The 13,410-nt window shown below is 34.1% G+C and overlaps 2 protein-coding genes across 2 annotated transcripts; both read left to right on the top strand.

Moving 5' to 3' along the window:
• The first annotated feature begins 7,519 nt into the window (after window positions 1-7,519).
• On the top strand, window positions 7,520-10,346 carry LOC107889221 (probable RNA 3'-terminal phosphate cyclase-like protein). Its single transcript, XM_016813575.2, has 6 exons — window positions 7,520-7,853; window positions 7,944-8,093; window positions 8,412-8,590; window positions 8,664-8,839; window positions 8,922-9,138; window positions 9,972-10,346. Exons 1-6 carry the CDS (start codon window positions 7,649-7,651, stop codon window positions 10,179-10,181), a joined length of 1,137 nt encoding a protein of 378 aa, XP_016669064.1. The 5' UTR covers window positions 7,520-7,648; the 3' UTR covers window positions 10,182-10,346.
• Window positions 10,347-10,445: 99 nt separating this feature from the next.
• On the top strand, window positions 10,446-12,001 carry LOC107890064 (disease resistance protein RPM1-like). The gene has a single exon (XM_041076455.1). It carries the CDS (start codon window positions 11,294-11,296, stop codon window positions 11,999-12,001), a length of 708 nt encoding a protein of 235 aa, XP_040932389.1. The 5' UTR covers window positions 10,446-11,293.
• Window positions 12,002-13,410: the final 1,409 nt, after the last annotated feature.

The following is a 13,410-nucleotide window of genomic DNA, read 5'->3' as shown; positions in this document are numbered from 1 at the left end:
GATAAGTGTAACCACTTATCACTTTGTTTCTTGATCAGATAAGTGTAGCCACTTATCACTTTGTTTCTTGATCAGAAGTACTCAAATCCGGTGTTCCACTTAATTTGATCATTTATTCGATTTTCACATTTTTATTTTATTCTCATTTCAACAATAAATACATTTCATCATACATTGTATAATTCATGAAATTAACATTTAATCATTAAATTTCAGCCATATGAACTTACCTGGATCGATTTGCAGAATTTGTAAAAGTTCAGGGACTAATCGGCTACTTTTTCTTTTCCTCGACTTGTTTCAGGTTCTCGATCTAAAATGCAAATTTATTCATTCATCAGCATTTAATTCAATTCTAATTCATTTCACAATTTATGCCCTTTAATTTTTGAAGTTACACTTTTACCCCAAACTTTACAATTTTTACAATTTGATCCCTACTCAATTAACCCCTCAATTGATCTAATTTTTCTCAATTAACACCTTTTTCCAACTATTTTAGACTACTACATAGCCTTTCATACTCAAAACCGCAACACCAAACCTTAATTCCCAACTTTTTCACAATTAGGTCCCTAAAATCAATTTCTATCAAAATTACTTAATAAAATCATCATATAACAAAATTAAAGCTTCAATTTCATGTTTATTCATCATAAAAATCCAACACTAATCAATGGTAACTTTCAAAATCAGCCATGGAATCAAAAACTAATGAAATAATTAGTTGGACCTAATTGTAAAAGTATCAAAATCACAAAAATTAGAAGAAATAATCAAGAATTAAACTTACATGATTCAAAAATATGAAAAACCAGCTTATTCCAGACCTCCTATGGCGTTTTTTCTGATAAATTGTGAAGAGATCTCTAGATTTTTCACTTTTGTCTTTGTTTTAAATGTTTAATTTGTTAAGTTTCCAATTTTGCCCCTGTTTCTCCTTACATTCTGCTGATTTTTCTTACCCAACCGTCCAGCCCATATAATTTGGGTCTAATAGCCTTTTAAATCCCTCCACTTTAGTCACTTAAGCTATTTAATCACAATTTAACAAATTTTACACTATTCCCAATTTAGTCCTTTTTAGTTAATTAACTATCCAAACGTTAAAATTTTCTAACGAAACTTTAATACCAACTCAATGACACTCTATAAATATTTCTAAAAATATTTATGGCTCGGTTTAAAATCTTCGAGGTCTCGATACCTCGTTTTTTTTTATTTTAATTATTTTAATATTTATTCCTAGTACACTATTCACTATTTCAAAAATTTTCCTAACTTCACATTTAACTTATACTTACTAAATTTATAATATTTTCTACTCGTTTGTCAGATTTAGTGATCTCGAATCACCATTCCGACACCACTAAAAATTCAGGCTATTACAGTTACGAGGCATTACCGAACTTACATCGTAAACAATCATACAATTCTGAGTCATAAGTTTCAACCAAATTTAAAACCATTTACATTCAGTCACAAAGTCCCTAATATGAGCTTACGAGGCCCAAATTATGCTTTAGAAGTGGTTTGGGAATAAATCAAGAACCTTGGAAATTTTTACAAAACTTAGAAAACTTTTGTCATGTACAGGGGTCACACACCAGTGTGGTTTGGGACACGCTCGTGTGGGCAGGCCGTGTGGTTACACATACCCGTATCCCTAACCCGTGTAACTTTCTATTTTGCAAAGCATGAACAAATTGAAGTCACACGGCCAACTCACACGCCTGTGTGCTAGGCCGTGTGATAAATTAATTTTCATAAAATAGGTGCAGACTTCACACTGCCAGAACACACGTCCATGTCCAGGGCTGTGTCTCTCACACGGCTAAGACACACACCTGTGTGCTCAATTCTAAGCATTTTGTTTCTCAAAATTAAGGTGCGGGGGACACATGGTCGAAACACATGCCCATGGGGTAGGCCGTGTGTCACACACGGTCTAGACACACACCGTGTGGACAAAGATAAAGGCTATCTACCACGCCAATTTGCCACCCTTATTTGCACACACATACTCGACATCAAATGACACAAATCATAGCATACTTAGACAACCCAAAACATCCTCAATCAAGGCTAAAACATGTCATTTCAATACTTAACATACTTACAACATCATATTTTACCAAACCAAATCATATCAAACTCACATTCTACAAGCTTCAATATGGCTACCATTAATATGCATTGTATCATATAAATCTTCTAGCATACCAATGAACCAACTCAATCATTTAACAACAAAGCTACATAACCATAAATAAGCATATAGCGAACCATTACAAAACACATAGACAAAAGGCATTGACACATATACTTATATAAATAGGCTTACAACCATTTTAGCCAAAATAAGCTAATTACATGGCTAAATACCAAATCACCTTAAACAAATATAAGCCAACGCATTTGGCCAAATTCATAATGACACAAATATAAAAATGACCAAGTCATTATACATGCTATATACTCAAAATGTTTAAAACCATCGATACCCTAAAAAGACAGTTTGATAGTGTGATGCGATCTCCGACGATTCCAATTCGAGCTAGCTTGGTAACACTATAAAACATGGAAAAATAAAACCGAATAAGCTATATAGCTTAGTAAGCTTGTATGAAAGTAATAAGCAAATCTTACCATACATTAAACATTCAAGTAATATAATATAAGATGATGTAATTTACCACAATCTCATAACCATAATTCATTCCATCACAAACTTACCTTGAAATCATCATTTCACGAACTTAATAATCATATGCTTTATGTACATACCTGTACCATCTCGGAAGAATTTCATACTTATTATCATCGTTGACATACCTAATGAACCACTCGGAATAATAATATCGGATACAAGGGAAAACTTGCACACAAGGTGTCACATATGTAGCCATTGCTACCTCTATCTCATAACATATATGCTCGCTCTCGAGCTATCAATGGACCTGCTCACACAAGTTGTCAGTCAAGGCGTAGCTATGCGGTGCTGCTCACACAAGCTGTCAAGTAACCGTAACATATGCCGATATACTCAGCCACCGGTAGGATGTACAGGACCAGCACCTAGATCACATAACATAATACTCTAGTGACAAGTCACTTGTATCCTAATCTATTCCTAAGGTTCGATTGAGATTTCTCGCTTGTCAAAACATCTTCGAACGTGTCCGTAGAGTCATTTACACAATTCATGCATAATTAAGGCATTTAAAATACAATTATAATAAGGTTTATTTACATATGAACTTACCTCAAATGCAAAAACGAAAAAAGGGATCTATTCGTCAATTATTTTATTTTTCCCTCGATCTAGATCCGAACTAGAAGTGATCATGGTTTGGGATTCCTGGCCTGGCCCGAAGGCCCGCATGAAAAATATGAGGGTTTAGGTAAAAATATAGGCCCGAAATATGGGTTTAGGTAAAAAAAGAGACTCGTTTAGAAAACGGGCCGGGCCTTGGGTAAAACTTTTTTGGCTCAGGCCCGGCCCAAATTATATACTAAATAATTTTTTTAATCATATTTACTTTTTTATCTTCAATTTTAATATAACCACTTTTTATTATATTTTCAATTTGTGTATTGTTTTAAGAATTATTTTAATCTCATTTTTTATTTGTTTCTTGTTTTAATATTTGATTTATTATATTTTAAATTTTTATTTAATGAAATAAGCTAAAAAAATTAATATGGGCTAGGGTGGGCTCGAGCTTAGCAATTTTTTTGGGCCTGGCTTGGATAAATTTTCAGTCCTATATTTCGGGCCAAGCCGAGACCGGGCCCGGGCCTAGAAAACGGGCCTAAAATTTTGTCTAGGCTCGGCCTGGCCTACGATCACCCTAATCCAAACTTTATTTTTCTTAATCTATAATGTCAAATTTAACTTATTTAATGATCACATTATTCAATGTAGCCCAAAAACACATTATGGCAAAAATTACATTTTTACCCTTAACATTTCAACATTTTACAATTTAGTCTCTAGGCTCGTAAAATGAATTTCATTCAATTTCATTACAACCCAAGCCTAGCTGAATATTACTTGTACACATAACAACCCACATTTTTCATTTATTCATACTTTTCTACACATTTTATAACCTTTTACAAATAAGTCCTTATTCGTCTTTTTTATCGAAAATCACTTTACAAATATTGTTTATCTAACAACAAACATGCATTTTCTATCATAAAACATCAAAATACAAGCACATCCAACATGGGTAAAATTTTAAGCTTTAACTTTCTTTCAAATTAGTCCTTGAAATAGTTAGATCAAGTTACCACGATATCAAAAATATAGAAATCATTAAAAACATGACAAGAACAGACTTACAATCGAGCTTGAAAGTTGGCCAAACTCTAGTTATGTCTTCTCCTCAAAAATTCGGTTAAGGGAACTAAATTAAAGAATATGGACATATTTTAATTAGTTAATTTTTCTTTATTTACCAAATTACCAAATTACCCTTCACTTAAACTTTGTAAACTCACTTACTTCATGCCCATTTTTGTTCACCCTAATGGTCTAATTGCCATTTAAGGACCTCTAATTAAAAATTCATAACAATTTACTACCTTTAACTTATAGAACTCAAATTTTGCACTTATTGCAATTTAGTCCTTCTAGTCAAATTGAGCACTCAATCGATAAAATTTCTTAATAAAATTTTCACACAATTATTCTATCATGCTGTAGACCTTAAAGAAATAATAAAATAAATATTTCTATTTCGAATTTGTGGTTTCAAAACCACTGTTCCGATTTGACCCAAAAACGGGCTGTTACATTATACAATACTAGGCCAATACCTTAACATTTCATACCATTTACCTGATGCAAATCAATTAAATCATTTACACAATTACCTATTTCACCAATTTCATATATATTTACAACATTTCTTACCATTTCAAGGTACGTTTATTCCATTATAAGATATAATATTTAACAAAAGTCGTACGTAAACCATTAGGCATTAAGTGCATTTACATATAGATTTTTATATTGGAAGATTTAATTAGCTTATTTGAATGTGCAGGATGTGTATTTTTAAGCCCAAAAGCCTTAGGAACGATACTCGAGTGTGACACAAGCTTCTTGAGTTGCAACACAGAAAAACAAATGCAAGACTTTGTATTCCTAGTGTAACACCTGAATTTCTAATAACTCGAAATTAAGAACGAACAAGGGAATAAATTGAAAGAAACTGCAAGCTAGCAACCTATATTGGAAGAAAAAAGAAAGCCGAAAACTGAATTGGACATGGTTGAGATTCAATTTTGGTTTGGTTAGGGTGGAACCAACCGATTCCTTAGTAGGAGGCATAATAATTAGTGATGCACGACTCTCATGAGGTTGGAAGAAGTACGGGAAGTGTTATAAATAGTTGAGAGATAGCTCTCGGGATGATTTTCTTCCTAACCTTGTCTCAATTTCTTCCGTTCTTCATCCTCTTTGGTAGCTCAAAGAAGGAGCAATCATGAAAGGGTATGCATGGAGCAAACTTCATAAGGATGAAGCTAGAAAAGTAAGGAAAACAATAAGCGAGTAAAATTCTTAACATTTCCGTATGCGTAAAAGTTAGAAATAAAGCTAAAGAGCTTCAAGAACTGGTTTAAGGGATCTAAATTTTATGAAAGTAGGGAAATCATTAATTCTTTTTGTTTATCAACTTAATTAATTATCTTTTCTTACCATTAACTATTTTCTTACTTATAGATAAAGTTTCATGCTTTTATCGGTATGCAACTAATGCTTAGCCTCATTTACCAAATCTATAATACTGTTATAAGTAATTTTTTTTTGGATATTTTAATGCTTTAAAGCTTTTACCATATTTAATTCATTTACTATATCCCATTTTTTACTACGCCATGAGAATCTATAACTCCTTAGCTTTAATTATAGCAAATCTAACAACTATTACCTTTAGTAAATTATAAACATCTCACATTCTTAGGACCTTTAGCTTAAGACATTAACTATGTTTCATAGCCATATTAGTCATGAATTACAATACGACAAATATATCTCTTTTCCCTACGGTCGGGTATCCACTTCTCTTGCGCTGTGGTCGTTTTACTATTTTTATTATAATACTAATATCATTTTATGGATATAATCCATTCGACATATTTAGTACGATTTAAGTCTTTTATTACAATTCTTTTTCTATTCTCTTTACTATTTTATATTTTAATAAACTCATAGATAACAGTTTCAACCAAACTCTTTGATGCTACATGGCACAAAGCGCTAATGGTAATCACTCACATGCAAATGATACTATTGGGTGCAAAGCATAACCCGCATTATACCTATCACCACTATTTGTATTCTATGAAATGTTAATCGTATTTAAATATTTTTCAAAAAATTAATTACTAATAACTCTATTCAAATCATTAACCAACCATTTTATTCAATCAATATATAATCATAATCACATTAAATCTTTAATGTTTAACATCATTTAAGTACCAAATAGTATATTAATACCTACATATAAGGTAATGATTTGATTTTCAAGTAAATGGATTTAGAGTTAAAATTGAATCAAAAATAATATGGAAAATATATAATGAAATATGAAATTGTACAAAAAATTACATGAATGTAACATAGATACACAGATTGTATCAAAATCAACATAAAATTAGTTACTAACACATAAATATTTAAAACAATTTAGACATATAAAAATATAATATGAATACAATATTCTTGATGGGTTAATCAAGCTGGGAGGAGGAGGAGATGAGGATAGGTGCTTTACCTCACTTGGAGCAAAGCAAAAAGCTATCGGAGACAACTTTTAGAGAAATTAGAAGAGAATTAGGAGAGGAGGTTGAGGTAGAATGGTGTAGTAAGAGAGAGAGATTTTTTTTTTTTACTAGAGCTATGAATTTTTATACCCTTAACTGTGATCTCAAAGTCCAAGGAGTTTATCTAGCTTACTACATGGTCAAATGTTAATAAATATGGTTATCTTTTTTCTTTAAATTGAATCACTATGATTAATTATATAAAATAAAAACCATAAATTATTTTATAAATTGAATCATTATGAAAAATTAAGCAAAATATGATAAATGAAAGAATAACAAAAGCACAAGACAAGTATACAACCACGTAAAAATTTACTTAAAATGAATTATTAACATGTAATATATACAAATTTGTGGTACTTTGAATGAAAAAAATACAAGTACAAACATATGCAAAAAAAAATTAATAATATAAACATAAATAAGGTATTGTAATGTAAATTTTAAATAAATTATAATATTTTAAATTAAAAAACCATCTATTTTTATTTTAATACCTAAAAGAGCTATTTAAATATTTAATTTTACCTTACTTTAAAATCATTAAAAACGTCGCTGATTGGGCTAAAAATATCCTCTTATGCTAATCGGGATTCAGGTATTATAAAAAGTTAAAATATCTAACCCGGACCCACTTTTTTTACCCAATCAGTCAAGATTTTAGCTTTAGGGTTTTAGTGAAAGTATTAATTAGGAACAGAACCCTTCAATCTCTTGTTTCCGGGCAAAATCTTTTCGTTTCAACTCAAGCCTCCGTCTTGTCTCCCTCTCTACAGGGTAACGTGAAGAAGAAGGGGAAAGAATGGGGAAAATAACGTATAAGAGACTAAAGGGAAGTCAAAACATGAGGCAAAGGCTACTCTTAGCAACATTAAAATCAACTCCGGTTCTCATAGAAGACATCCACGCCGGCGACACCTTACCTGGTCTCCGCCCGCACGAGATTTCCCTCCTTCGTCTCTTTGAAAAGCTCACCGATGACTGCCTAATTGAAATCAATGAAACTGGTAATACCCCTTTTTTTTCCCTCTGAGCTATAAGCTTTTGAATTGAACTTAATAACAAGTTACTTAAAAGTTGTTGGTGCTCTTTGATAGGTACAAAATTGAAGTACAAGCCTGGGATTATAGTTGGAGGGAGTCATCTGGTGCATGATTGTGGTTTTAGTAGAGCAATTGGGTATTTTTTGGAGCCTTTGATCTTGCTTGGTTTATTTGCTAGGAAAACCTTAGTTATAATCCTCAAAGGTAATCCCTTTTTTTGCTAGAATTCCAATTTTTTTACTTCTTCTGTGGTTACATTCCTTTGATTGTCAGTTAAGATGCTCTTTTGTAATATGTTAGCATGGCTAGAAAATCACTTATTATTGTGCAATGTATAATAACTTACAATCAGGAGGTTGAGTTAATGTTAATATGTGAAAACTATTGCATTCGGGGGTCTTATAGAATTGTATGTGTTGCAACAATGTTTCAACGTTGATGTGGGAAAACAAGTGTCATAGGTCAAATTTATAGAATAGGGGAGTTGATGGATATGATTAGACTACTTTTGATTATTTTCAGGGATTACAAATGATTCTAAGGATCCATCTGTTGATACTTTCCGTTCCACCGCCTTTCCCTTGTTGAGGCATTTTGGGGTTCCTTCAGAAGGATTAAAGTTGGAAATAAAGAGTCGGGGAGTCTCACCTCATGGTGGTGGTGAAGTTCATTTGACAATTCCTACTGTTCAGCACCTAACAGTGAGTTTTTTTAATCTAACATACTTCATTTTTTATGTGAATTTATGTGAATTTCTAACACTTTCTGCTACAGGCAACCATGTGGACTGACGAAGGAATGGTTAAGAGAATTAGAGGGGAAGCTTTCACTACCAGAGTGAGCGTTCAGCTTGGAAATGAGATGATATATGCGGCTCGTGGAATTTTTAATCGTTTGCTTCCTGATGTTTACATCGCTAGTGATTATAGAAAACGCTTAGAGGCTGGAAAGTACGGTTACTATATATATTTTGGAATTTCATTTTTTATCATAGCCAGGAAATTTCAAATTCCTTTTTCCCCCTAAATGCAGCTCGCCTGGATATGGAATTTCACTAGTTGCTGAAACTACTTCTGGCTGCTGCATCTCTGCGGATACTACAGTTTCTTATCCACGAGGGGATGAAGAAGAAGATATTGAAGATGAGGGAAAAAAAGAGTTGATACCTGCAGCTGATGTTGGTGAGAAACTGGCTTCTGTTCTTCTTGAAGAGATTGAGAAAGGTGGAGTGGTGGATTCAACTCACCAGGTATTACTTCTATGTACTCTATTCCATTGGCCTGCCACTTGTCCGATTTCATTATTCTAATTCTGTTTCTTTATTTTGATTTCTCTTTGTCCACATCATATAGTATTGTACTTATATGCTGTGACTAGGATAAATTTTAAATTAAATGTGAGGTCTGTTGTTCAGAATATTATGCTCAGTAAAACTCTTAATTTTCGTTGGGGTAAAGTGAAGGCTTTTAAGTATGAAGCAAAGAAGATGATCAGTATTTGCATTAATTCCACAAACTGCCTTTGAATCTATTGAAAAATTTCTTCCTCTACTAATTTTCTGATCTTGCTACTGGTTTAGCCCTTTACGTTGCATTTTTGCATGCCATTCCTTTATTTATTTATTTATTCCTTGTATTGATCTTCCACTGTAATAACAATATGGCCATGTATTCATACTTCATATTGGTTGAGTTCTGGTGGTTCTGCTTTTGATGTTCTTTGTTTCTTTTATCTTTTCCTTTTTTCTTCTTTCAGGAAATAGAAGTATTTTAACTGGCCAGGAAAATAAAATGTGTTCGATAATTTAATTATTTTTTAGGGTGGTAAGACTTATCATACGAAAGGACTAGTTTTTTCCCTTGGTTTGACATCTAAGCTTTACCATGAGGCATCTTATCAAAGCCCATCTGAAACTGAAAATCTTATAATATGGGAATAACCTCCTTATATTCTAAACAAAGATGAAACTCATAAGCTACTCATTGTAATGCATTATATTGGGACGGTTGTAAAGCTAGAATTTGAAGTTTGGGTAAGTGTCTTTTGTTACTTAACAGTGTAGCCTATTGTTTGGTTTTGTAGGGTTTGTTATTCCTTCTTTGCGCTCTTTGTCCGAAGGATGTTTCAAAGGTTCGAGTGGGAAAGCTCTCTCCATATGGAATAGAAACATTGAGAGAAATCAGAGATTTTCTAGATGTTCAATTTGTGATAAAGCCAGATCCATCCACAGGGACGGTAATCCTTAAATGTTGGGGTTCTGGGATGAAGAACCTGTCCAGAAAGACGACCTAATGGCATTGTGTAGCATTGTATCGCAGAGAGCTATGAGTAGATTAATGGCAAATTATGTACTTGATGACATTGAGCTAGTCAATTTAAGGACATTTATTTGAAACAAAATTTTGTAATGGTAATTGATTTTGAAAAAAGGCAACAAGCAAAGTAATATTCTCTTCATCCAAACGGAAACAGAGCAAGACTCAATCACCATTAACGGAATGTTTTTCATGGCCTAAAGTCTGTTTCTGAACTTGAACGTTTTCTAGCTTCTTAATTGTCTGATCCTTATCTTGTATTACCGGCCGCTTAAAAATCGAGAAAACAGTCTTTCTATTGGTAAAGGAGCCAAGCAACGATTTTCTGTTTGAATCAATCGCCATTAACGGAATGGTATCATGATCCCTATCTTGTACGCTTCATAATCCCTATCTTGCAGTATTAGCAACCTAAGAATCTCCGAAGGCATGCCTTCCTTTCTCCTTGAGGGCCTTTCTGTCCTAACCTTTTAACCAAAAGACAATAAGATTGAAATTTTTGATTTGATTACAATCAGTAAAAAAAATGAGTTTAAGCTCTGCTGATCTTGTAATAGGCAAACTCTTGTTACTCTTATTGAATGAAGCATCTTCTTTATCGCGAATTCCTGACAAAATCCGAGAAATGAATCGTCTACTAGAAAGCATGAGAGTCTTTCTCCTGGATGCTGATAGAGCAGGGACTAAAATCAAATCCAGATGTTTTGGGTGAAAAACGTGCGGGAGCTAGCATGTGAAGTTCAAGACATCATTGATGAATTCCCCTACCATGAGAATAACTGACAACAATGGCGTGGTAACAATGGCAAAAGGTACAATTGTAAAAGTTTCTTCCAATTAAGTCTTCATTTCCCCCAAGGATTAGTATGTGAGGCATGAAGTAGAAGCCAAGTTGCAAGACATCAACCAAAGGATGAAAAACATCACTGAGAGAGCCCATCAATTTGGTATTCAACAACTGGAAGAAGGGTACTTCTTCTCCCAATGATCCTAATTGGAAGAACAGACTTAGCAAGTCATCACTTTTCATTAAAGATGGCGATCTTGTTGGAATAAAAAAAAGCACAATATGAGTTACTAAGAGGGCTAATGGCTGAAGAACCCCAGCGGACCATCATTTCTGTGGTTGGCATGGGTGGTTCAGGAAAGACTACCCTTGTTGCCAACACTTTCAACAAACAAAGTGTTAAACAGCATTTTGAATTTTGCTCTTGGATCACTGTCTCCCAACAATATGCAATTGAAGAGTTGTTTAGATCCATGGTAAAAGATATCTACAAACAGAAAAATGAAGAAGTTCCGATGCATGTTGATACCATGACCTATAGAGCATTATTGGAGACTTGTGCAGTTCTTGCAGTCAAGAAGGTGCCTTGTTGTCTTAGACGAGGTGTGGAGCATCAATTCTGGCAGGAGATCAGTATTGCATTTCCTGAAGGTATGTGCGGAAGCAGGGTCATGGTTACTACTCGAAGAGAAGATGTAGCACCTCTTCAACCTAGGTTTGTAAGTTATGTGCACCGAATTCTACCCCTCAGAGATAATGATGCTTGGGAATTTTTCTGTAAGAAAGCTTTCCCAAACGAGCTAGGATGGTGTCAGTCGCATCTTGATTCATTGGCAAGAAACCTAGTTGAAAAATGTGAAGGCCTGCCGTTGGCTATTGCGACTCTAGGTGGTATGAAGTCTTCAAAGAAGTCGATATCCGAATGGAAGAGAGTGCGTGATAATTTGGCTTGGGAGCTAAGCAACAACCCTTCACTTGAACTAATGAGAACTATCTTACTGCTTACTTAACATAATCCGCCTTTCCAACTCAAACATTTCTCCTTGTACTCCCTTTTACCAGAAGATTATGAGATTAGGCGAAATAGAATTAGTAGACTATGGATGGCAGGAGTTTTAGAAATGGGTAACGACATACTACCAGAAGCAGTTGCTAAAAGCTATCTAATGGAACTTATTAGCCGAAGTTTTAGAAATGAGTTTGGAATGCCTTGGTCATTTAAAATGCACGATCTTATATGAGATTTTGCACTTTCGATATCAAAAGAAGAAAGTTTTCTTGCTGCATGCGATGGAGAAAAAGGAGAAGAACAAAGAGGAAATCATCGCTGCTCAATCCAAGTGAAGGATAAAGAAATAAAGACAGGAAATGGTACATCACAACTTCGTTCCTTGATCATTTTTGTTGTTGATGAAACTTGTAAATTCAATGAATTGCCATCTGGTTTAAAATTGTTAAGAGTGCTGGATTTAGAAGATGCTCCAATCGATGAACTACCCAGTGAGTTTGGACATTTATTAAATTTAAGATATCTCAACTTGTCAAGAACTCAAGGGAAGGTGCTCCCAAAGTCCATAGGTAAACTTTTTAACTTGCAGTCTTTACTCCCAAAACTGAGAAGCTTCCGAATGAAATTGTGAAGCTGCAAAATTTGAGGCAACTAAACGCTTCCTACTTGACAAAGAGAGAACTGAAATATTTCCTTGAGGAAATTTGGAGCATAGTTGTACCCCAAATATTTGTATGATAAAGAGTTTGCAAGTTGTATCGCTACTGAGAGTAACAAGCGCCTTGTTACTTAAAGAAATGGAACTATTAACAAGGAATGGAATGCCTTCGCAACTTATGGTTGGGTCCGACACAGGCTACAATAAAGCTGGAGGCACTTTCATCAGCTCCTCCATAGTCCATACCTTGAGAAGCTGACACTAGATGGGAAATTGGGGAAAGTTCCACATTGGTTTAACACCCTGCTCAAACTCAAATTCTTGCCACTGCAGTTTACTTAAGTGGGGGAAGATGCAGTTTCTCACCTACAGGCATTGCCTAATTTGTTGAAACTTAATCTTTCCAATAACGCATTTGTAGAAGAGCGACTGTGTTTGGTTGAAGGGTTCAAAAAGCTTCAATATTTAAATTTACGCCAATTCCCTCAGCAGAAAGAGATTGTGATAGAGACTAGGGTGATGCCTGGGCTCAAGGACTCAAAATCTTCAAATGCGAGGAGCCGATTCGATTGTCATACAGATGTTCGAATGAATTGGTGGAGAGCATATGCGGAAAAGGAAACTGCTCCCATCTACACCACACATCTTACTCACCAGAACTGATGAAGAAGCTGCCTTCTACAATTCCAGGTACCCGTCTGTTTTACTAATCAATAATAGTGACTGCGTTTTATTCTTAAAGATTGGTATCA

This window comes from Gossypium hirsutum, chromosome A09 (genome assembly GCF_007990345.1).
Source record: "Gossypium hirsutum isolate 1008001.06 chromosome A09, Gossypium_hirsutum_v2.1, whole genome shotgun sequence".
NCBI classification, from domain to species: Eukaryota; Viridiplantae; Streptophyta; class Magnoliopsida; order Malvales; family Malvaceae; genus Gossypium; species Gossypium hirsutum.
Note: the sequence above shows the minus strand (reverse complement) of the source record. Positions and strands in the feature narration are given on the sequence as shown.

Excerpts from the sequence above, each read along its gene's own strand:
- LOC107889221 (XM_016813575.2), top strand. The coding sequence starts at position 7,649 with ATGGGGAAAATAACGTATAAGAGACTAAAGGGAAGTCAAAACATGAGG. Across the intron at positions 8,094-8,411 it reads CTTAGTTATAATCCTCAAAG|GGATTACAAATGATTCTAAG; the intron begins GTAATCCCTTTT and ends GATTATTTTCAG. Across the intron at positions 8,591-8,663 it reads CTACTGTTCAGCACCTAACA|GCAACCATGTGGACTGACGA; the intron begins GTGAGTTTTTTT and ends TTTCTGCTACAG.
- LOC107890064 (XM_041076455.1), top strand. The coding sequence starts at position 11,294 with ATGGCTGAAGAACCCCAGCGGACCATCATTTCTGTGGTTGGCATGGGT.